The sequence below is a fragment of the Erigeron canadensis genome, chromosome 7 (genome assembly GCF_010389155.1).
Source record: "Erigeron canadensis isolate Cc75 chromosome 7, C_canadensis_v1, whole genome shotgun sequence".
In the NCBI taxonomy this organism is placed as follows: domain Eukaryota; kingdom Viridiplantae; phylum Streptophyta; class Magnoliopsida; order Asterales; family Asteraceae; genus Erigeron; species Erigeron canadensis.
In genome coordinates this window covers 4045147-4070739 of record NC_057767.1, presented here as the reverse complement: position 1 = coordinate 4070739, position 25593 = coordinate 4045147, and the positions used below count along the sequence as shown (strand labels likewise).

General features: G+C 31.5%; 2 protein-coding genes across 2 annotated transcripts; one reads left to right on the top strand and one right to left on the bottom strand.

The window, feature by feature from the left end:
• Positions 1–13787: 13787 nt before the first annotated feature.
• Positions 13788–14978, top strand: LOC122608175 (NAC domain-containing protein 83-like). Its single transcript, XM_043781265.1, has 3 exons — positions 13788–14101; positions 14240–14538; positions 14659–14978. The coding sequence occupies exons 1-3, from the start codon at positions 13867–13869 to the stop codon at positions 14941–14943; spliced, it is 819 nt and encodes a 272-aa protein (XP_043637200.1). The 5' UTR covers positions 13788–13866; the 3' UTR covers positions 14944–14978.
• Positions 14979–20563: 5585 nt separating this feature from the next.
• Positions 20564–22405, bottom strand: LOC122608778. The gene has a single exon (XM_043781865.1). The coding sequence runs from the start codon at positions 22403–22405 to the stop codon at positions 20717–20719; it is 1689 nt and encodes a 562-aa protein (XP_043637800.1). The 3' UTR covers positions 20564–20716.
• Positions 22406–25593: the final 3188 nt, after the last annotated feature.

The following is a 25593-nucleotide window of genomic DNA, read 5'->3' as shown; positions in this document are numbered from 1 at the left end:
TGAATTTTTATAAAAATGGGACACCTAAACGCTACTGCAGGTTTCTGTTTTTGCAAGAATATCGGTTAACTGGAATAGGTTAACCATTTCGGTTAACCGGTTTTTATAAACCGAAATCGGTTCCATCAGTTTGATATTTTTCATGGAGTAACCGGTTATTAACCCGTACCGGTTAATTTTTTTTTTAAAAAAAACCGAATACGGTTATTAAAATAATAAACTGAAACCGGTTAACTAGTTTTGACACCTCTATGAGAGGAAAAAGAAAAGATGATAATGGTGGAAGTTGACTCACATGACATGAAAATGTGTAAGTGAAAAATGTGAACAGTTAATGATGGTCTTATGGGAAGTGACTCGTTAGAGTGAACGGAGCAAGGCTCTCCTTAGGCGTTAAATTTCACTTTTTCCCTCAGAACGCCCTAGAACGCCCCAAACAATGCCCCGAGGGGTGTTCTTGGTCAAAAACAAACAGAGGGCGTGAGAAAAGCGACGAGCAAAATTAGCGTTAAATTTGGTCAAAAACAAACAGAGGGCGTTCTTCGTCAAAGGAACGGTTTGTTCCTATTAGCCTTAGCGACACCCTACACCACGCAACCTATGTTATGTGTTTTGAATGTTGTACATGTGATTGTGTGATGGCACATGAGAGCTTTACCTTTAAGCCATGGGTCACAGGGTTTTCGTGATAATTTTTAAGGAATGTCTAGTTCGGTATGGTTTTACCATGCAATGTTGTAGAGAAACAAATACTCGAAGAAATTTAGATAATTCACATAAAATATATACAATGGTATATATAATTTTGTCTTTATTATCTGTATTTTTATTAGTGATGTTTCACTTTCTATTATAGTTATATATAAAGAAGCCATCCAATCATTGTTATGTTCATGTAGCACATTAATTGAACTAATATAAGTACCATGTCACTAACTGCATTATTACATAATGTATAACATATTTAAAAGAAATATCTAGTTTTAAAATCCTGCATTATCCTAAGATCTCTGGATAATAGAATATTAAAGTAGAGTATATACATGAAGAGCCCATTACCCAATTTCATCTTAGTCGTTGGTGGGTTCATGAGTTTGGATAAACCATCTAGATATTTTGGTTTCCAACAAATATCATGATTTTAAAATCTAACATATATAGGTATAGATATTTGATTATATAAAGATAGAGCATAGTTATGAAATGTCATCACAATATTGCGTAACCCAGTGCATGAGACGTCATTTATAAATCACCCACCTACAACAACAATAATGCACACGACAACGTAATGTTTTTGTATTATTATTTTTATTAACAACGAGTTAGTAGTTAACATTCGAAACACTACAGTAACATCCAATTAGGCAGTATATGGAGCTCGAATCACGCATGTCTGTGATAAAACTCAGAACTCTCGAAAATTCTTCAATAATCCACTTTTACAAATTAAATGTAGGAAGTGAGATTCAAATTAACCCTGGTGGATTTCTCCATGGTCTAATACTCTACCAATTACTCAATGAGCCACCAACCCAAACTTTTGTATTGTCATTTAAACGAATCATTAGATAAAACATAAATACATAATTTAGCTCTTATGTGATGGATTTGACATTGGCCGATGAAGGTAATCATATACTCCATATATAAAAATCAACCATAAAGTCTTTTGTATCCCAAATGTTGAGGGGTAAATATATTTAACCTCATATATTAAATAATTGATAATAGTAAAATTTATATTTTTGAGGGACCCAAACCCCTTCTCCCCCTATGAATTTTCTGCCACTGCTCAAGCTCCGCCTCTGTAAATGTAGTTGCATATAGATGCATGCGCGCACTGTCACAACTCACCTGATTGCACTATATATGGACACAATTGAAAATTTCATAATCTAAGGTGTGTTATGACTTTGTTTCGTACTTTTCCTAAGTTTATGCCACTACAAGTAAGAAACCAAAAATGGAGGAACATAGAACAAGTGTGAGGGATGTGACTTCACGAGAGTATAAAAGAATTTCTACTCAAGTTGAGCTACATTTTAAATTTTATACATCCTCACTTATTTAACGATGAACATGCATACACTTAAAAATAGAAGTATGCATTATTATTTAAAGACAAACATTATTCGATGGATAATTATACGTTTATTATAAATTATATTTGGGCATTATAGTTATATGAGTCAGATTCCTAGAAGGAATATTAATAAATGAATTGACAAGATACATCCAGAACAATTATTTTTAAAACAAGAATATAGATTTGTTGGCATTTTTTTATTTTGTTTTCTTTAAGGATGGGATTTGTCTTTTTTTTGGCGTTTGTAATTATTGACAGTTGGATTCAGAGAGTGGAGAACACAATAGTGCTAAAATGTATTGAGCTTTGTGTCAATTTTAGATATACAATAGATAAGTTTTTGTTATTAAGCCCTTCTTTTACAAGGGACAACTTCTAACCCACTTCTAACATTATTCATCACTTCTGAACATACCAAAAATACCTCCTCCTTATAACCTCTACTTCTAGATGTTGCGTTCAATTATGTTTGCAACGGAAACACTCATTTTGGGACCCACCACCACCACTAGATGTTGCGTTCGATTTTAGAAGCAATCACGGGACGCGACCTTCAGACGCCTTGGTGCTAGTAACGTCTTCCGCTTCTTGCGCGTCAGACGCAAGGCAGACGCGGGCTAGAAGCCTTATAAGGAGAGGCCTAATGATAGTATTCAACATATTTCTAAATAAAAAATATAGGCGTTTTAAAGTACATTATTAAGATCCTATATATATAACTGATCTAATCCAGCTATATGAATAGTGATGTATCACCGATAGTCCAAAATATCCAAAATACATTTTTAATAACATTTTCACTGTCACCATTATCAGTCACCGTCACCATCACCGTCATTAGTCGCATCAACACATATCCACTGTCGCTAATGTCCTCATATTACATGGGTACCAATAATGCTTGTAAGGAGTCCTATACGTTTATAACTTTAAATATATATATAGGTTGATTTAATATTTATCGATAAATGTTTGAAATCATTGAGTCCGCTTCTCGTTGACCCACCAACATTAGCCCATCACAAGAAAAGGATCCTTTGCGATCAAGCCTATTCCGGCCCATAAGTTTTGGCCCTTAATTAGACCACAGAGGCACAGAATATATATGTGCATCTTAATTAGACCAGTTCGACTTCGACCTATAAGAATATATATATGTTCATTTCAATATGTACACTACCAAATTCAATGTCAGAGTGATTGTATAAAATTTATTTAGTTTAAATATCACCACCTTTTTTTTTTTAAATGGTAAAACTATGAATAAGAAATGAAAAAAAGAACAAATAAAGTGTGTGTCGATATATCGTTTAGCGTCAACTTTAAAGAGTGTGATAGATGTATAAGTATAACGATATAATAATAATGATAGAACTTATAAATGGTACCCCAAACTCGAGATTCCGTATTGATCATGATTTTTCCCTTATTTTCAGCTACCTTTCTTTTATGGATTTCATAGAAGATAGCCTTAATAGAGACATAATGATTATTGTGTCAACTTGTTACTTTATATGATATATTGTAATATGAGTACATGTTAAACTTAAAAGAATAACCTTAATTATACATAAAAGGAAAAAAAAAAAGAAAAGAAAAAAGACATAACAATATAAAGTGGTAAAAATTGCGGATCAATCATGTCCCAGATGCGCAACTTGCTAATATCCCCATATCTTTTGAGCTGATAATGGAGGCCGGTCACCCTCAACGAACACGAGCCATCAGTGACTCTACGGATAATGTCACCCAACACATACGGTACGTTCACAATCACACCACCCAACCGTCACTTTCTTTGGGACCAACCATGGGTTGATGTATACGGTACACAACGACGGGCATGCATTATTTGAGTCTCTAGTTAAAGTACTAGATACTTTGTTAATTCGCGGAAGCAATAACGATATGCGTATACATAAACACAAGGCTACTACATAGATTTATAAAAAGAGTTAAATAAGTTTTGTCTACAATTATATATTGTATCTTATGCTCCCAATTGATACACATGAGTAGAACATTAGTTTAATTACTAAATTGTAATTACCGAACACAAACAACTACATTTTTTTGTAGAAAAAATGATTATGACATGTTTTCCAGTTATACTAATGGACTTGAGGTTTTTTTATATTTCAAGCCCAATCCGATTGATTATATAACTAAAATAAAAGCCCAATTTGACCCTTGTTAAGTGTTTGGGTCCATATCGCCATGTATAAATTGACCCAAATATTCAACTGTTTTGGACTTTTGGTTCATATTGTCTTCTCTGGTGAGTGGTGAGATTTATGTAAAGAATCATTTACATTGCATATATATGATACATGAGAATATGTCTATAGTACTTTATAAATAAAAAAAAAACCCTCTCCAAAGTCTCAAAAGATAAATTGAATACGTATTATACCTTTAGCGAACTAATTTACAACATAAATCTCTCAATTCTTAAAATAAATACATTACCTTTTTTAATACCAATTATTTTTACATTTACTACCATTGTCACCCCACCACCCGTTATCGTCACTGTTTCCGACACCACCGCCACTACCACCCCACATTGCTACCAACATTGTCGTTGCATTGTGTGGGCATATGACGCGTCAAATTGAGTATTCTTGTTCCGATTCAATAAGCATTTCTCTTCTCAAGTCTTTTTCCTAGGCATTATTTTGGGCCTTTGGACTCCGTTGCTGACTCAATATTGGATTCGGGTAATATTATCAAAATATAGGCCAAACGTAAATTAATGCTTGATAGATTAATTGATGAATGCTTGGAAGAATCATATATAATCTTAATAAATTGAATAAGTTACCTCGTTAAGTTGGATCATAAAAGTAAGCTAAAGAAAGGTAGTCAATTATCTAACGGCCTTTATCAACCAATCACAAGACCAACTTGATAGTCGTATATAAAAATAGAGGAAAGGTTAGGTAAAACATGCGATACCTATCTTAGATAAAGTAGGAGGGATTATGTAAAAATCAGGGGGAGGTTATGTAAAATAAAGGGGGCTATGTATGTTTATCAAATTCAAAGGTTTAGTTTGTAACTTTTTTTAAAGTGACAGTACCTAAACTTAGGTAAATCTGCCGTACGGATTATTTTCTCATAAAAATAATACTAATCTTACTATAATCAAAAGGGAGAATGTTGGGTGCAATAACAGCACCCTCACATCCAAATCCACCATGTGCGTAAGTAAAAAAAAAAAAGAAATTTGTGCTGCAACAAGGATATATATGAAAACCCCATAATTAACAAAGACACGAAATGAAATGATACACAAGAAGTCTTGTTGCATAAGTTGAACTAATGACACACACAACAAGTCACCTTGGGCTAAACTTTTGGTCCGGAAACCTACTTCGACCAATTGAGGAATTTGTTTTTAAAAGCATTCAAATGAAGTCTAGTTCAATAAATTGACTCTAGCCCCCAAAAAATTTCAAGCACAAGTTTTTGAATCATATGAACTGCCTCGTTTCTTTATATTCAACAGTGTTATTTGTCCTGTTTTTGTCAACTAAATATACAATTTAGCTTTATATTCAAGTTTCAGTCAATGTTGATACTTAGGTCGTGTTTGTATCACAGAATCTGATGGAATTTGATGGAATTGGAATTAAATTTCATTCCTTAGTGCATTTAGTTGTTCAAAGAAGAGAGAATCTCATTCCGTGAGAATGTAAACATTTTATCATTTGATGGAATCTTGGAGGAAGGAATTTCATTCCTTTCATCACTTGAATTTTCAAAAAATCAAAAACACTCTGTCAAATTCCATTCCTTCAAATTCCAATTCATTTGAAAGATTCCATTACTTCCAAAAACATTACGTGAACCAAACGCGCGCTTATTGTATCACACACTTGTATTGGGCCTCTGGGCTCTAATTTGGGCTCAACAAAGAATCGGGATCGATGGGAGAGGCAAAAATCTGGTTCAGTGAGACAGAAAAAAATTCGATTATGGGTTGGGCTCAAATGAGGGAAGCGTTTGTTGCCCGTTTCTTCACTAATTAGCTTAATGAAATATGATGCTTCCTGCAGTTCAAGAAGGAAAAGTTGAAAGGATTACTATATATGTACGGTCTTATGGGCCAAACTTAAATATGATTACCTATAATAATTGTTTAATCTAAGTAATGCGTCAACCAAGTGCTTTTGATAAACTGACGTTAAATAATAATTATAAAGTGAGTTGACTCGTCAACTCGTTAGACCACATAACTACATACATAAGTGAGCTTAGTAGTCGAGTTCAAAGAAATCGGTATATTTTAACTCTTTAAGAGAGTTGAGAAATACGGAGTAGTCATTTAAAATGTGCCAGAACTGACGTTAAATAGAATGTTGAACACCTAGAACGTGTTGCTTTTCTATTTTCTAAATATTTTCATGGTATTTTATATTCATTTTGCCCAAGTCGATAGACATGGTAATTTCTTGTACTTGTGACTTACATTTGTATGGTCATAGAAGTAGGAATCCGTCAATTTACATATAATTTGCTTTATTATCACGCAATTTCGACACTGATATATATATACTCCATATATATATTATTATTAATTCATATATTCTCGTATATATGAGCTTATCTTGAATATGGAATACCTTTTTTCCAAGCGAACATGTCTCATAGAATGTATTCACAAATTAAACTAAAAACACGTACATATTGAATTGAAATGAATCTTTTCGTCATCATCAATTCATCATATTCGATTGTAGTGTCCGGCCTATCTTGTAACAAAATATTCATTGTTAACAGCCAATATTTTATATATATATATACACTAAAGAAACCGTAGGCAAGATGTTGATCGAAGGATTACAATAAAAGACTTGGACTATCAGAATCCTCGATCACGATTAATCAAAAGTGTTAACGATTCGACAACCAAAAGAAAAATAACTCTCATGTAAAGTGTCTTCTAATTATCTCATGCATGTAAAAATTTTCATGAAAAATAACTCTCATATATACGTTGTATTCGTATATATCCCCTAAGGCTACGTACCTAAAAACTTTCCATTAATGGATAGATATATGGTTACAGTTCGATGGGCCATAAATCATCGACGTAGTCTTTGACAAGCTAGCTAGCTCGGTTGCAATGAGTGTCGTCAATGTACGTATGTTATATAGAGTAATATATTATAATATATAATGATGATCACTTTGGTTTTCAGAGTATAAGTATGATGATTGGCTATATATTTATTCTTAATTAAAGAAATCAAAGAAGAATTTGAGTGAAAGAAAATAGAAGAATCTATAAAGAAAGAATCATAGCATTTAATCGAGAATCAATTAAGTGAATGGTGAATTGGTGATGTGTGTTGCTTGATATTGAAGTATTCCGTATTCTGTATTCTTCCTTAGCGTTGAGTTTTTGCTTCCTAAGGAATTGAACATCTTACGTATCACATGCAATATGCATCTATTTATAACTTATTATTATTATTATTATTATATATATGCCCCACTGATAATTATATATGTTTTTCTATAAGATATTTATGTTGTTGGAAATCAAAAGAAATTGATGTGTGCTCACTTTTCCTTGCATAAGAAAAGCACGGTTTCTTTTTTTTCTAGTTTCTGACAATGCAAGGGGCCATTTTAAAGCTAACTTTAGACAATATATGGTCGTGTGAATTTTAGTGTATGACCATTGATTGGTTTTAGAGCAAAACTACCAATAATTAACAGGCTAGTAGAAAACTAGAAATTAATAATACTAGTAATGAACTGAAATCAACGATATTGAAATAAGCTAATAAAGTGTGGTGCGGTTTGGAAACAAAAACTCTAAAACCAAACTAAAAGTTTAAGTTTTTGATCAGTAAAAACTATTTTCAATCATCCCATTTGGAAAAATGAAAATGGGTAATACGTTCTGCCCCTCATTACATGTGTTCAAGTTTAATGTTTGGCTAGGTGTGATATAGCTTTGCAAGACTTACACTTTAGACATATCGACCACTTAATTGAGTAATTACATACAAGTTATACGAGTATTACGTACATAGGATAACGTAAAACTAAAAGTATTAGCTAGTCAACATGGGTAGAACTGTTTTTCACATGTTTCATCACAAGCATGCTTTTGTTGTATACAAGATCAAGGTACCCGCACGTTGCGGTGGTGATGGAGACGGAGATGATGGCGGGGTGGTGATGTAATGGCGGTGGCGGCGATGATCTATCTGACGGGCTCCGCCCTCGAATTTAAAAATTCGTCAAAATTATATCGAATGACCCCTCTAATGAAAGAGCGTGAAATTTTAAGAATACTCATATAATTTTTATAATTTATCGATGTACGGTTTTTGAGATAAAAGATTTTGAATGAATTAGAGGAATAAAATTATTTATGGAGAAAAGAGAAAAAAATGATTGGTTGAGATTTGAGGAGATAAAAAAGGTATTATGGTTATTTTAGGTACATATAGAATAGATAAGAAAGACATTTTGGGAAGTAAAATGTTGAAACTTAAAATTTTAGGCATGAACCATTTGCTTTATAATATAGTATGGGTAACTTGATTTGATAAGATCTGATTTTAGATAACACTAGATTATTACCTACGTAATACGCGGGAAATATATATAATTAATGACATGTTAAAAATTTTATAATATCGTAACTTGATAAATATTTAACCAGGTAAGAATCTCTAAATATATATAAAATAGAAACCTTAATTCATAATTAGATAAGTATAGACCCTTAGATGAAGTTCAACTTTTAATTATAGTCATTAGATCAAATAATGATGTCATATACCTTATTTAACTTTTTTAGATTTAATTTTATTTTAATAAATGTAAATTATTATTATTTCCTTATTTAAGTTTAAAACATTGATTATTCTGATATATAATTGCTTATTTTAATTGCAATTTTCATACATATATTATTCTGATATATAATTGTAATAGCTTATTATAGACTCCATATTTGTTTTTTAGTCCAAAATATTGATTTAATAAAAATGTTATATGATAAAAATCTTATACAAAAACATAACCAAATTTTATTCGTTATATGATAAAATTTCTATACAAAAATATAATTTAATAAAAACGTATTACATTAAAATAGAAATAAGTTTTATCGTTAAAAATTAAAAATCAACTTTAAAGATTAAAATAATATAAAATATATAAATATTAGTTTTCATAGTTATATCATTAAAAATATTAATTATTAATGTCTACAAACTTAAATAAAAAAATAATAATAATTTAAATTTATTAAAATAAAATTAAATCTAAAAAAAGTTAAATAAAGTATATGACATTATTATTTGATCTAATGACTATAATTAAAAGTTGAATTTCATCTAAGGTCTATTTATCTAATTATGAATTAAAGTTTTTATTTTATATATATTTAGAGATAGGACTTAAAATGACTTGACGAATTGAACCGCTAGAAATGTTTAAATGATCAAACCAATTAAACAAATATCTTTATTTTAATTTGAGTATATATAGAACTATATTCAATATATATTTATTATTTGGTTGGTCGGGAGAAACCATATATGCATGGGGTATCTTTTTTGACCAGTGATGGTGAGCAGTGAGCTTATGACTACATCACCATTACAACAAAAGCTACATCTTCTACACGAAGTAAAGCACCAAACTTAATCAGGCTCCCATTTTGTCTCTTAATTTAACTTCCTTTTGGTTTACTTTTAATCATTACAACTTCTTTGTTATAATTTTAACATTATATATAGAGGTGGTAGTTTCAACCTTTGATAATTTGTGTAATGTGTAATTATAAATCCATTAAAGAGTGAAATTGTTAATTAATTTTCAAACTTTGATTAATTAGTTTAAGAATCTTATGAAAAGTATAAGTTTATTTTTCTTTATATTCCTTTGTTGTTAAACATTTTGCACCTTAAGTATTATATATAAAGTGTTGGGATTCTCAAAAATGAAAATTAATGACAAAGTGGAAAGAGTTCTTTGTTGGATCGATGCCCCTTTTATGTCATACATCCATTATATGATTATATTAGTTGTAAAGTAAAATCCATTTAACACAAGAAAGATCATCAAAGTCAAATCAAAGAAAAAAGCGTGAATAATTGAGACAAATAAGTTGATTTAACTATATAAGTTGAGGACGAGAGATCGACAAAATACAAAATAATTAATAATAGCATATATAAGCCTTGTTTCAAGGAAATGCAAGTTTGAAGTGTTTAGAGTGATCATGCGTACATACATATATACAACGGACGTAAAGTTATGACATTATACCATTCTACTTTGCAGATAAAAATGTGTCAATCATGATGAATCGTCTTAAGATCTATACTCTGTCATCGTATCGGCAAGAAATTAGCTAAATATTGTGCTTAAGTGCGAAAATTCTACCAAACTCTTCACGCCTTTTAGTGCACTCGTAATATCCCTTCCACTACTAGTCATCACTACCAGTCCTGGTTAGAGACACATTAAAAAAATCTCTTTCTAACAACTTTTCAACCACTAATTCTACGCATGACCCTCAGCCCATTACAAACCAACCATTAGTCTAGGACCCATCATTATTTAAATTTACTCTTTAGAATGGAAAAAAAAACCCCAAAAAGCATTCGTTGATCAGACCACACAATGTCGTGGCTCGTGGTCATCACCATAATGAGTCGGCTACGTATGAGCTTCGTTATATCTATTTCAAAGGCTCTTTGGTGGGGATGAATCCCCTAAATCCGCATAGTATTAGGTATAAGACCAACAAGTTTAACAATAATATACATCTTGACCATACTTATGAATATCTTTCTTTTTGAAGGGCAATGTGTTTTGGCAAATAGCGAGAAATTACTAGCGCAACATATGGAATGAGATTGACCGTGTATGAAAAATTACAATCCATCTAATCGCCTTTTACAATTTTCTTCTTTTTTTATCTAGAAGAGATTAATAAAAAAAAAAAAAAACCGATAATTACTCAAATCTGTCCCCTTTTGGTTGCGTAAGATATCGTTTGTAAGCATAACATTTCCGTTTACTAAACTGGCCCGTTTCACAACTGCGTCCAGAATGTTTCTTCACTTCAAAGCTTTAGTGAGAGAATTTTCTTTCAAGAAGATGAGAATGAATCTCGCCCTTTTATAGTATTGATAGATGTGTCTTAAAATTTCACCATTTGAGGTTGAAATATATTTCCCCTACTATATATAGACAATCGGTTTTATAGAAAGATATCATGAGCTTCTGTTTCTTGATCTTCAATCAGTTCGATCTTCATTCTGTTTATAGCTTGTAGAAATTGGATTGACCCCCAATTCGTCAAAAGGCGTACATTATATATGTATCCTTCAAGCTAGACACGATATGGAATTAACCTTGGCTGACAACGTGGGCTTCAACAAAATCAAGACCGCTCGATCATCAATCTGACGTTTGTCATTCAAACCTCCTTTGCGATGGTCAATTTGGAAAAATATATAGGAATATATATGGTTTGCTTTCAAAGTGTCTGTCAGGAGCTATCTTAATTAGACGAAATTTGCATATACTGGCTTTCAATTGGGTTACCAACAGAAGCAAATCATCATGTAATAGTAATTGGTTAATGTTATGATGATTTTGCTTATAAATATCTCAAATGTCACAAATTACTAATTGTAATTGTAATACGGAATAATATATATATATATATATATATATATTAAAAAAGAAAGAGTCAAATACAATTTTGGTCCTTGTGGTTTGTATATTTTTACAATGAGGTCCCATTTCAGGGTCACCAACAATGGAGGTGTTTGTGGTTTGTACTTTTTTGCAACCTTAGTCCAATTTAACGAATCCATGAATTCCCGTCCGTTAACTCATCCGTGTACCCTCTCACGTGTGGGGCAAGATTTTTTTTTACATATGTCAAGGATCATTCTTTCAACTTTATTAAACTTTTTATTTATACCTTTTATATACAACGAGATCCACCTTAATACCCATATCTACACGTATATCAATAGATATCTCACACAGTCACACAAAATGTGTGTGTTTTCCTTTAAAAAGATGATTTCCGACGAACACCGTTTTCGGTGAATACCATTTCGGGCAACTATATATATTGTTACTTTATTCATCCTATACAAATCGATCCATGGCACCAACAAGATATGTAGATCAATATGAATCTTAAAAAGAGCATGCAACAAATCTGGCCACCACAAACCCTAACAGCCTCTTGATGACTTCCTTCCCCTAAAAACACTAAAAAAGCCAAATTAATAGCATCTGTTGTAGCAACGCTGCTTAATTCCATTTAACCACCTTCGATCGCCGTATAGTTCAGATCAACTATCTCCGGCTACTACTTACTTTTGTTCATTTATATGTGGTCGTTTTTAGTACGTATGATATGATTAATTTGTGAATCAATATAGACATGGATATATAAGTTTAGGGAATCAATGATGCATGAACTGATTTATGAAATTAATAATATTAAGTGGAATTTTTCTTCTTTTTAAAAATAAAATCGATTTTATATTATCATCTGTTATATATTTCGAGAGATAGTGCCCGCGTGTTGCGGCGGTGAGATGGTGGGGTGATAGGTCAAGTCATAGAGTATGATAGCCAAATGCCTTAGTCGTATGGGCTCTGCCCTCAGATTTAAAAATTCGTCAAAAATATATCGAATGACATCTCTAATGAAAGAGCATGAAATTTTAAGAACACCCATACAATTTTTATAATTTATCGATATACGATTTTTGAGATAAAAGATTTTGAATGAACTTGAAGAATAAAATAATTTATAGATGAGAGAGAAAAAATAAGTGGTTGAGATTTGAGGAGAGGGAAAAAAATGAGTGGTTGAGATTTAAAGTTATTATAAGTATATTAGGTAGAGATGTTTAAATTAGTATATAAAAAATAAGGGTATTTTAGGTAGTTCAATCCTTCTTTAAAAAAAAGGGGGCAAAATGATTTATAATATAGTATTAGATAGCGACACATATATGTATGTAATGAATTAGTTTTATGTTATTTTATAAAATTGGAATAATGGTATGTGTCTTTTTTAAAGAGAAAGTCGTTGGTGGTAAAGAGGGAAAAGGGAAGTAAGAGAAAAGTGAGAATATATATAGATAAAAAGAAAAATGAAATCTATATATATTAAAAGAATTTGATGAAATTGGAAAAATGATTTTTGATATTTTTAAAATGACAATTTGACCCTAATGTGAAGAAAGTTGACGGAACTATCAATTTGGACTAAGGTTGCTAAAAATTACAAACCAGGATGACCCCAAAACTGGTGAACTTGAAAAAGGACTCTCATTGAAAAAATAAAAAGGACCCTCGTTGTAAAAACGTACAAATCACAGGGACCAAAATTGCATTAAACTCAAAAAATGAAAAGTATTGACTCTGTAACATCAGATATATACCTCAAATATTTAACAAAAAGATTTGGCATGCACCAACTGGTTTGAATATATGCCCACAAAACTTAAGGGGTAAGTACTATATGATAAAGATGTGTCGAAATTGACCAAAGTTGATTAAAAGCTCCTTTCTTTTTAAATCTTGATTCTATAATCTTTTTGGGGTTCCCTTTAATTTCTTTGCTAACTATATAAAGGGATCCCTTGTGTTCCCAACTTACTTAAACTCAAGGCACGCCACCTTTTCTTTCTTCATCCTTCACTACTATCGTTTTCATCAATACCTGCTTCTTAATCAGTTTACATATTGCTAGCTTCATGTCTATTGAAGATAAGAACCATGCAGAAGATGCTAACAACTGCATCAAGGCAAAACTCGGTCTTGTTAGAAACGGTGGTGGAGTCAGACTGCCACCAGGGTTTCGGTTTCAACCCACCGATCATGAGATTGTGTTTCAATATCTGGTTCGTAAGGTCTTCTCGTGTCCATTGCCCGCTTCCATCATTCCCGAAATCAACAACATTTGCAAATTCAATCCTTGGGACTTGCCAGGTTATTAGAACACCTACAAATACATATTTGAGAGAATACATCTAGCTAATTAACAAACTTAATGTTGGATAACATTTATTTTATAGGATGTTTTGTTAAAGTTTGCTAATTTTTATATTTTGAAATGTGTCAATATAGGGGAGTGGGAGCAAGAAAGATACTTCTTTAGCAAGAAAGAAGCTAAATATGGACATGGAAGTAGAGTAAACAGGAAAAGTAGTGATGGGTATTGGAAAGCAACTAGTATTGATAAACATATCACTAGATGTTGCAGCAACAATGTGATTTCAAAAAAGAAAGAGACGGTTACGGGTATGAAGAAAACACTTGTGTTTTACAAAAGCAAGCCTTCGACGACTAGAACACATTGGATCATGCATGAATATCGCCTTGTTCTCTCGCCTACTTCACCATCAACCACCACCTCCAACGATAAGGTATAAACATTCTAGGTCCATTGAAAAGAAAAGAAAAACTCAAAATGAAATCCACTTAACTATAAGCAAAAAGGGCATGATTCTCATTCATATGGACTTAATTTTGTTGATGACATGCAGAAATCTTGGATACAATTGGGAGATTGGGTATTATGCCATGTATTATTGAACAAAAGAAGTCAGACGTCGTCAGTTGAAGATGATAGTTGGAAAAGATTAATGGGCTCACGCGATCGGCTTGCACATCAAAGATATGCAAGAAATGACGCAATTTTGATCGGTTACAATGAAGCTAGTTCATGTTCTTCGTCTTCATCATCATGTAGTTCTAGTGTGGTCACTCATGAAGAAGTGTCTTCAAGTAAAAAATCATTAGATTATTATGAAGAAACTAAAAATGTATAAAATTAAGCTACCTAATTAACCTAATTATTCTTCAACAGTTGATCAACATTTTCAACTTTATAATGATTTGCAATTACAAATATGTTAATTAATTTGCATGGTTTAGCAATTTTAATTTGATGTGCTCTTCTTGACTCACATGCATTCAAACGACCGTGAAAAACTCTAGTTCTTCCATGAATTATTAATTTCACATGCATATACCAAACGATTTAGCCCGGCCATTTCCAAAAACATTTTGTAAGACGAATATTTGTAACAAAAAAGAATAGTTTACATCAAAACGACACGAATGGTTGCTTTAATTAAATCGGTCAAATATTAACTATCACAATTCACATGCAGGCCGGCCTTCAAATTAGTGGTTTAGTTAAATCGACTATGACAATAAGAGAGAAATACAAATTAATTAATAGGTGTTCTTATATAAAAAAAAATCTCCATACAATTAGAATAAAAGCATCAAAATGTATGAAATCAAAAACTAACCAAAGCTCAAGTGAAATACTAGATTTTGAACATCAGATTTAATCAAAGTCCAACTTCCAAAACATTGGTCCATATGTTGTGAAGTTGTTTTACAAAGGTTAAGACTGACCGGCTAGTCATGCATTCTAAGGGAATATAATCATATATCTAGCTAGAAATATGGTTCTTTAATTAGTTTTTTAAAATTTACGTGGTATAGCAGAAAACTTTCTAGCTACTTGATTGTTTGTCCATTGATTTTTCTCTTGTTTGATATTTATCAATCTATTTGTCATTTCTCTGTACATTACAGTGTTTTAAAAATCGGTTCTAACAAGCTGGTTAAAATATAGTTGAATCTCTACCCGATCGAAACCCGGCCAGATCGACTCTAGGTACGTGGTTTTTGAGTATAACCAGTAAAACATCAAATAACAGGCCGTTTTGATGGCTTTTCCGGTTTAATTTGCTGAGTAAAAAATCCCTTCTAGCTAAAAAAAAGTTTTGTGTTTGAAAAAACAAAATCCTTTTCTAAGATAATTTAGAGTTAATCTTGTGATTCTTGTCTCTTCGTATTTAAATGTTATTATTCACTTGTTTAGAATAATGATTGTATATATAAATTAGATGGTATTTCTGTTAATATAACGATGGTGTCATATGATCTGGTTGTCTTTAGATAACAAAAAGTGTCCGCCCCTTAGGCCGCCAAACTACGACGATAGTTTCGCATATGAAATAATATTTATTCAAAGAAAATAGCAAAAAAAAAGTAGTTTTGATATTTTATTTAAAAAAAAAATGTAAGAAATCAAGAAGTAAGCTGTAATTTTAAACCCAAAAAGAATAAATGTTTTCAATATAATTATAAAAAAGTAGTTTTGATATATTATTTGAAAACCCAAAAAGATAGAAAATGTATGAAACCAAGAAGTAACCCATAATTTTAAACCTTTGTTACAAAAAAAGTAAAATAAACGTTTTCAATATAATTACAAAAAAGTAGTTTTGATATATTATTTGAAAACCAAAAAGAAAAAAAAATGTATGAAACCAAGAAGTAACCCGACCTGAAAGGGATCTAATGTGGTAAAATCTGAATATTGTTACAAAAAAAAAGAATAAACGATTTCAATATAATTATTTGAAAACCCAAAAGAAAAAACATATGGAAAAAACCAGGAAGTAACTCATATTAGAAACCCGAACCGGATACAATTTGGCAAAATCCAAATAATAGTGTGAGTTGTAACATGGACGAATAGTAACTTGTCACGCCGGTGAGTTACTATTCACATGCTATTTAGTTATTAAAGTATGTAATATATTTGAGTTCTTTGCGGAATTTAAAACTTATTTTTGTAGAATCATAACTAAGTTTTACGTAAAGTAAAACAAGTATTAAAGTAAAACAAATAAAGCAATAGGTTTCTCTTTAATAAAATCATCGTGCATCATGAAAATTATCATGCATCAATTGTTTCGTGAATCTTCGTGCATCAATTTAACCATGATTTAAAAGTCAAGATCTTGTCTTTTTTTTTTTTACCTTAATACTTCTTTTAGAATACCCAACTCCATCATAACTATCTGTCACTACAACAAATATGTTATTTCTTCACACTTATTTTTTCATATTTTTAAAAAGTGTAAAATTTTTCGTTAATTTAATCACATTTAAAAGTGTGTAGAAATAATTTACATTTAAAAGTGTGAAAAAATTTTAAAAAATACAATATTTACACATTTATAAATGTGGAAAAGAAAAGTTCACACTTTCAAGTGTGTAAAAATATATCAATTGTTCACATTTGTAAGTGTGAAAATATTTTACAATTGTTCACTTTAAAGTGTTAACATTATGTTTACACATTTATAAGTGTGAAAAAGTTATAACTTTTGAAATTTATTCACACTTTTAAATATAATTTTTTTCAACACATTTTTATATGTGATTAAATTAATAAATTTTTTCACAATTTTTATAACCAAGTGTGAACAAATGAAGTTTTTGTTGTAGCGTGTTATCATTTTTTACTAGGTTGTGAGTGTGTTTTCGTTAGATTCTCTAGTAGAAAATTAAACGCTCAATGTCGTCTTCCACGGGATTTGGGTCCCAGTAACTCAACGGTATATAGGGGAGGTTGAAATGTAGACAGTCTTACCCTTTACCACGATGGTATAAAGAGATTTTTCAGATTTTATCTAACGTAGAAAAGCACCTCCAGTCTTTCATGACATAAAGATGAAACATTGATCTCTGTCTCTAAAGACAAAGATGTTAACCATTTAATCGAACATTGTTTTTTTTATCTACTAGCATTGACTGGTTCAACGTAAATAAGTTAACCATATTAAAGTTGTTTATCAAGATGTTAACATTGATCTCTGTCTCCAAAACAAAATGTTAGCCATATCTATATATTTTGCTATAACAATATAATCGTGTCGATTATTATTGATTAATTACCTTTTATCGTGTGTAAATAACCTACGATGGCATGTTATTTACAGAGTATTACTATTGTTGTAACAATAAGTATTATTATTAGTTAATATGCATGTTCATAATATTCATATGTATATAGTAAAAGTATAGTTCAATTCACACAACTACCATCCCTTAACTCAGATTACAAATTTAAACAACTTCATGTAATTAATCGATACAACACAAATGATAATAGAATTAATTACCACCTTATACAATTTTCGTTCTTTCTCTTTTCGTGTATACAATCGGGCTAAAATGGTAACGAAATACTTAAATACAAAGAATAAAGTCAATAAAGAGTTAAAGACATGTTTTGTTGGGCCAGTTAAGTTGGGCTTTCTAACTCTTCCTCATATTTCAAAATCTAGTTATGAATAGCCATGTCCATCCAAACCGGTTTGGACCGACCCGGTTCGACCAAAACTGAAATCGAGTTGGTCAAAACCGATTTTGACCAAACCGGTTGTTCGAAAACCGGTTTAGGGTTTCCAGGGTCAAATCGGTTTCAATACCGATTTCACCAAACCGGTTTCCCCAAACCGGTTTGAGAAATTGGTTTCAAACCTATTCAGTCCGAGATACCGTTTTCACTTAATTTCAAGTATTTTTGCGAAATAACTTGGAGTTTTTTTTGTTAATTCACTAGATATTATTCATTGGAAGGTATCTTAGGTCCTAGTCTCGAGTCATTAGCATTCACGTGGCCGAAAAACGATTTATGTAGTTAAAAAGCACTTTTTAGCATTTTTAGTGAGTTTTCACTTAATTTTAAGTGTTTTTTGTGAAATAACTTGGAGTTTTTTGTGTTAATTTACTAGATATTATAATTTGGAAGGTATCTTAGGTCCTATTCTTGAGTCATTAGAAATCACATGGCCAAAAAACGATTTACGTAGTTAAAACTAACAGGTTCGGTTTTCGAATCGGTTTGAACCCGAACCGGTCCCAAACCGACCCTATCAGTTCGAAATGGGTCGGGTTTTCAAGCCTCCAAATCGGTTCCAAACCGGTTCAGGTTTAACCTCAAACTGATTTGGGTCAACATCCCTCCAAACCGGTTTGGACCGGGTCGGGCCCAAAACTGAAAAATGCCTACGGCTATTTATGAAGCATGACAGGAAAAACAAAGGAGCTAACACGTTTTAGGTTAATTTCATGATTAAGACCAAACTAATTAAAATAAATATCTTCATATAGAATCATTGTTTGAAATGAAAGAAATGTGTAGAGAAAACATATAGGATTCATATAATGATTTTAAAAAATGTATAATTTTTTTTACGTTTTTATGAAATCGCAATTTTAAATCAATACACTGATGAATTTTAGAATCATATCAAATTCTTTTGCACCTTTCTTTATAACTAATATATTAATATACTTATAAGTTTTAAAATCATATCAATATTCTTTTATACCTTTTTAATCAAAAATCATATGAATTGAAGTAAACGATATTAATATTATTGGGTTAGTAGCCCAATGGTAAGGAAGTCCTTTCATGAAGACTTAGATTTAGGGAGACAAAGTTCAAGTCTTAAAAGATAAGTTTTTTCTTAATATGTTGTTGAAAACGGACCAAGGGGAGATTCCTCTTTCAATTGGAGTTTTACGGCGGGAAAAAAAGTGTTTTTTAACGGATTATTAGAGAGTTTTCCTTCTATTAGGTTTAAGATCTCTTTAAAATGAACCGGGTTAGGGCAACATAGTCTAGATTCCATTATGATATCTCATCTACATCTTTGAAAAAAATAAAATAAACGATATTTGAATTTATATATCCTATAGTATTATTAAGATTGCATTAAAAACAAGCAGTTAGTTATTGGAAAGTTAATGCACCAAACAGGCAAACAGCCTATCAACTTTCACTATACTAGACTACCACTACCACCGCCACCTTCTAAATATAATAACAACCAGACCACACTAGACCAGTAGACAACTGTTGAGCAGGCTAGCTTGATGCATTAAATTAAATTAAAATTGAGTCAAAGATGTGAAATACTCGTATTTTGTTACGTGAAAGTTTTAAGAATTTTCCTTTTCATTTCTATTTTGGGACATAAGAAAAAATATATTGTTTGTTTCCTATAAATTTATTAAAGATTGAGAAGAGTCATTTAGGAGTTTTTAATTTTTAATTTGAAAAACACAAGAAATTTTACATTATTGAAATATAAATTATCGAGAAATGAGTTTTCTAATTATAATAAATGATTTTATATTTTTAAATAAAAATGAATTTTGAAAATTTCATATTTCAACTTGTCATGCTTATAAAACTTTTCATTACTTCTTTTGTAAACACATTTACTTTTTTTCTTTACAAGCAAACAGACATGTTAAGTTCAGCAGATAATTTTTGCTAATTAACTTACTAGGGTTAGTCAAATTATTCACACAAGTGTTTACATAGTGATTTACCAACAATTCACACTCATATTCATAAATCATACTCGTAATTCATAATGTGAAAACAAAGTGTAAATGGGCTAAATATTGAATGACTAATTGGACTTGTGTAACCCCCAAAAAAGTCTATGACTGTAGTCCAAGTTAGGTGACCAAACAAAGTTTGACGATAATTTTTAAAGCCAATTAACACTATTAAAATTTTTTTGGACAGTCAACACTATTAAAATGCTACTACTTCCTACCAATAATATTTATGAACAATTGCACAACATCCAACTACAAAAATAAAAAAAACTAACAAAATTAAAAAAAAATATAAAATTAAAGGAAAATAAGAAGAATCAACAAGTGTATGTGGCTACTTACATGAAAATAATTATAATGTCAAGAATCTTAAGGTCTTCTAAAAACACCCAAAATCTTGCCACCACCAATTATTTCTTGTAATTTTTTGGCACCTTCAACATCCATTACTACAAGCTTTTGCAAATGCAACAATGCACCCGAATTCACCATCTGTTTTCGGCATTTCTTTGAATGTACTAACGACATTAGTATCGAAACAGGGTATTTCTTGTCGAGATTTGTCACCAAAGAGTCCAAAAGACGAACTACGCTCACTATCCCTCTTTGATCCTTCTTGTAAATCTTTCTATTTTCGGTACAAACCAAAATCGTCGATAATGCCTTTGCTGAAGTTTCGATTTCTTCAACTGATTTCGCATCCAACATACTAATTAATCGCGATATAAATCCTAATTCACCTAATTCTTTGTGTGTTTCAGCATTGTATCCAATTTTATAAACGGCTTCAGCTGCGTGAATCCTAACAGCCAACACCCCGCAACTTAATGCGATCTTAAGACGATTTAAGAACCCATTTGAGATTATAAACTCTACTAAGCGTTGGTCGGATACTAAATTGCTTAAGAACTCAACCGCGACTTCTAAACTCCGAGAAGCAAGGGCAGAATTATCCCAAAAGTTTTTTAAACTAACAATTCCACCTTTTTGAACAATTAAAAGCTTCATATCATCATCTTCTCGAGCCATATTACTTAAACACGATATCGAATGTTCTTGAGCTAATACAGTTCCAGAGCTAGCAAGTGTTAAAAGTACTGAAACCGCGTTTTCTTCAAGAAAACTTTCTCTAGTATCTAAAAATTTACTTAAATTTCTTAGCACACCGGCGGCACAGGCTTGTGCTGCTGGTGTGCTAGAGGAACATATTCCTAACAACGAGGAAACTCCGCCTCGTGAAACAATCACGATAGCGTTTTCTTTAGAAGACGTTAACGCCTGAAGCACAACACACGATTTTTCCTTTGCGAACCCATTACCGGATTCTAACACACGTATAAGATTATGTAGCAACATTAGTCCTTCATCTATCAAGGCATGTTTGTTGGATTCAATACTTGAAACCCTAGCAATCGCGGCAACCGATTTCATAATAAGTTCTTGTGAAGAATTATTTCCGGAATCTAGTAGCTTCACTAGAACCGGAACCAAGCCATGCGAAACCGCAATGATCACATTCTTATCATGTGCGTCAAGAATTTTTAACATTTGGTCTAACGCGGAGATTTTGGAACAAACAGAACCGATTTGTAACCGTGTAATTAAAGTCTTTACAGACTGTTTTATTGCAACAAAGCCTGTTACCGTCGTAACAGAATCTGTTGCAATAGATTTTGTTCCAACAGAAACTTCTTCTGTTGGAACGGAAACTAAAATATGTAAGTCGTGAAGGTGGTTAGAGAGACTTGCGGAAATGGAGTGAAGTTGGTTTTGGGTTTGGAGTTTACCGAGGGGCGGGTTAAGAGAATGGCATTCGAGGGAAAGTGAGAGCGCGTGGGAGAGAGTGACGCAGAGGGAACGAATGAGGGGGTTCGAGAGTGGGGAAGGAGGGAGAATGATGAGAAGGGATTTGAGAATGGAAAGATTTGATGAAATGAGAGTCCATTTTGATTTGAAAGATTGAGTTAGTGTTATGGAATGGAGTAAGGATTCAAGAAGTTGGTTGACTGTTTGTTCTTCGACGACGTCGTTTAGGGGTTTAGTTTCCGGTGAGTTCATAGGAGCTAATTAAGGAAAAAGGATAGAAAAAAAATGGTGTATGTATCAATGTGTGTATAAGATAGCATGAATATACTTTGGGAAGTCATTAATTTTGCCCCACGCCTAAGTAATTGGAAAATTTAAATAATTTGATAATACTAATTATTTAGAAAGCTTTAGTTTTGGCTTTGTTGTGATTTGTAGTGATGTTTTGTTGACGTTTTTATATGTGATGGTTATTATCTAACCAATTTTATACTTCCCATATGCATATATGTGTTCTATGTTTAGTTATTCATTACAAAAATAAGATACATGTGGTGAAAAAATAATGGTAATTTTCTACTTTAAATGAAAAACAAATGGTTTAATACGAGTACACTAAAACATAATATAAAACAAAATTAATAGTGGCATGATGAGATAAGGGATAGGAAATTTTGGAGCGATTGAAGGTATAAAGTAACATACTCGTATCATTTAGAAAAAGTTAATTACAGAAATCGTCCCTATCGTGGATTTCCACTTTCAGCTTTCATCCTAAGTTTAATAAATTATATTTTTAGTCCAAAAAACTTTACGACGTCAACATTTTTAGTCCTGGGTAGTAACGTCTGTTTAAACACCCATCATGTGCCAGCCACGTGATGGGTAATTACGTCATTTCCTTTCTCATAATCTAGGTCTAGATCATCGTCCTCCAACTAAAACATCATTTTCTCTAATTTTTTTTAATATAAAGTGTAGATCATCATCATCAATATCATTCAACTATAAAATCAAAACTACTTTTTTTAAAATGAAATTTTGATTTAAATCCAAAATCAAAACTAAAACCAACTAAATCCAAAGTACAACAAATCTTATCCAAAATTTTTATAATCATGTATCAAACCAAGTCTAAATCTAATATAGAAATCAACTTTCTTTATCACCAATTAAACCAAAGAGATCTTATATTTGTAAGAGAAAGATGAAAACCATTTAAAGATCTGAAGATGATGATGAAAAGATGAAGATCCAAGGGATGGTGTTGGTGGTCAAACACCTCTCTGGTCAACGACGGTCAACAGGGGTAACAACAATCCGACCACCACCCACGCCTACCTCTGAAACTCTAAAATCCGACCACTACCCATAGCCACTCTGAAACCCTAAGATCTGGACACCACCTACCAACCGAAAACCCTAAGATCCGACTAGCCATTACCCATCTGCTATCTGAAACCCTAAGATCTTGACTGTCGCCGTTCACGATCTTGACCGGTATATATGTGATAGGTTTTAGATGGTGATGATCATGTTCATTTATTCAACTGATGATCTAATTTTACTGGTTAAAGTTTTGCTCTTTTGGATTAAAGGAAGATATATGTGATAGGTTTTAAAAGCAGCATGGTTGGATCAGTGGTAAACACCTTTGTCTCTAAAGACAGAGGTCATGGGTTTGATCCTCATCTTATGCAAAGGTTGGAGGGCCTTTTCTACCATTTAAGTAGAAACTGGAAGCAGCCTCTCTACTTAGGTAGAGGTAAGGTCTGCCTACATCTTAACCTCCCCCATACACCGTCGAGGTATTGGGGCTCAAAACCCACGGAAGGCGGCACTGAGCAGTTACTTACTTACTTACTTTTTATATGTGATAGGTTTTAGATGATGGTGCCATAATGATTGTTGTTATAAAGATCTGAAAGATCTGGGAAAGAAATGGAAGTAGGGTTGTTGATATGTGTTTTTCCCCTTAATTTATTTATTGTAGAGTTAATTACGAAAATACCCATCACATGGCTGACATGTGATAGGTTTTTAAACGGACATGACTACCCAGGACCAAAAGTGTTGATGGAACAAAGTTTTTTGGACTAAAACTGTAATTTATAAAACTTAGAGATGAAAGCTGCAAGTGAAGGTCCACGACAGAGACAATTTCTGTAATTAACTCTTTAAAAAAAAAAGAATTGTTTTAAGTCTCGAAATTTTACAGCTCCTAAATTTTGTACATGAACATATCCTTTTTTTTCTTCTTTTGCTAAAAAAGACAAATATCCCATTGACTTTATATTATAACACCCAAAACATTACAATATAAGTAGTATAATCATATATAAAACAATATAGAGTTAATACCCAAAATAGTTTAATGGCAATTTGCCAAAATGGTGTAGTTAATTAAAAAGTATTTACCAAAATGGTGTTTTTAATAACAATATTTACTAAAATGATGTTTTTATTAATTTTATAGGATTTTGACTAAAAGTTAGATTGTATCTGTTTTATCAACTTTGCTAAACTATCAAAACTTAAAAGCTTAAATAAAACTAATATCTATCTATTAATTACCAAATACTAATTTTGTATGTTCCATTATTCCTTTTTTTTCATCTATATTTCTTTAATTTTTCATTGAGTCTTTCTATAACTCATGAATCCTTATAATATTATAAAGCCAATTCGATATATCTTAAATAAGTAAGGTACCACATTCATATAAACATTAACAACAATAAGCAAAAAATAAAATAAAAATGAAAATCATCAGGTTTTAGAGATATCATGTGATCATTGGTTTCGACAAAACAAAAGCAAAAGAAACGCGTGATAACATAAAACAAAATGAAAAGAAACATTGAATAAGAATACAGTATATGATAAGCAATATTGAATCTGATCACCAAGTAGCCAAAACTTTACTTGTTGATGATTTAAATTTTATGATAAAGAAATATGAGGTAGCAACATCAATGATATGATAGAAAAATAAAGTTTATTTGTTACATAAGAGAAATATGGTTTATGTATATAATCAATAATTTTTAGTCAAAATACTACTCCATCCGTCCCATGAAAAATGTCCTAGTTTGAATATTCAAAGTCAATATTTATAAACTTTGACCGCAGATATATTTTTTTGTGTTATACAAAACTTGATGAAAGTTATACCAATAAAAACACCACTTAAACCACTATCAATTCATATAACTTTCATCAAACGTTATATAACACGAAAAAAATTATTTAAGGTTAAAGTCAGAAATGTTGGACTTTGAAAATTTAAAATATGACACTTTTAGTGGGACAGAGGGGGTACAAAAATTAATAAAAACACCATTTTAGTAAATATTGTTACTAAAAACACCATTTTGGTAAATATTTTTTAAACTACACCATTTTGATAAATAGTTTTTTCAACTACACCATTTTGAGTA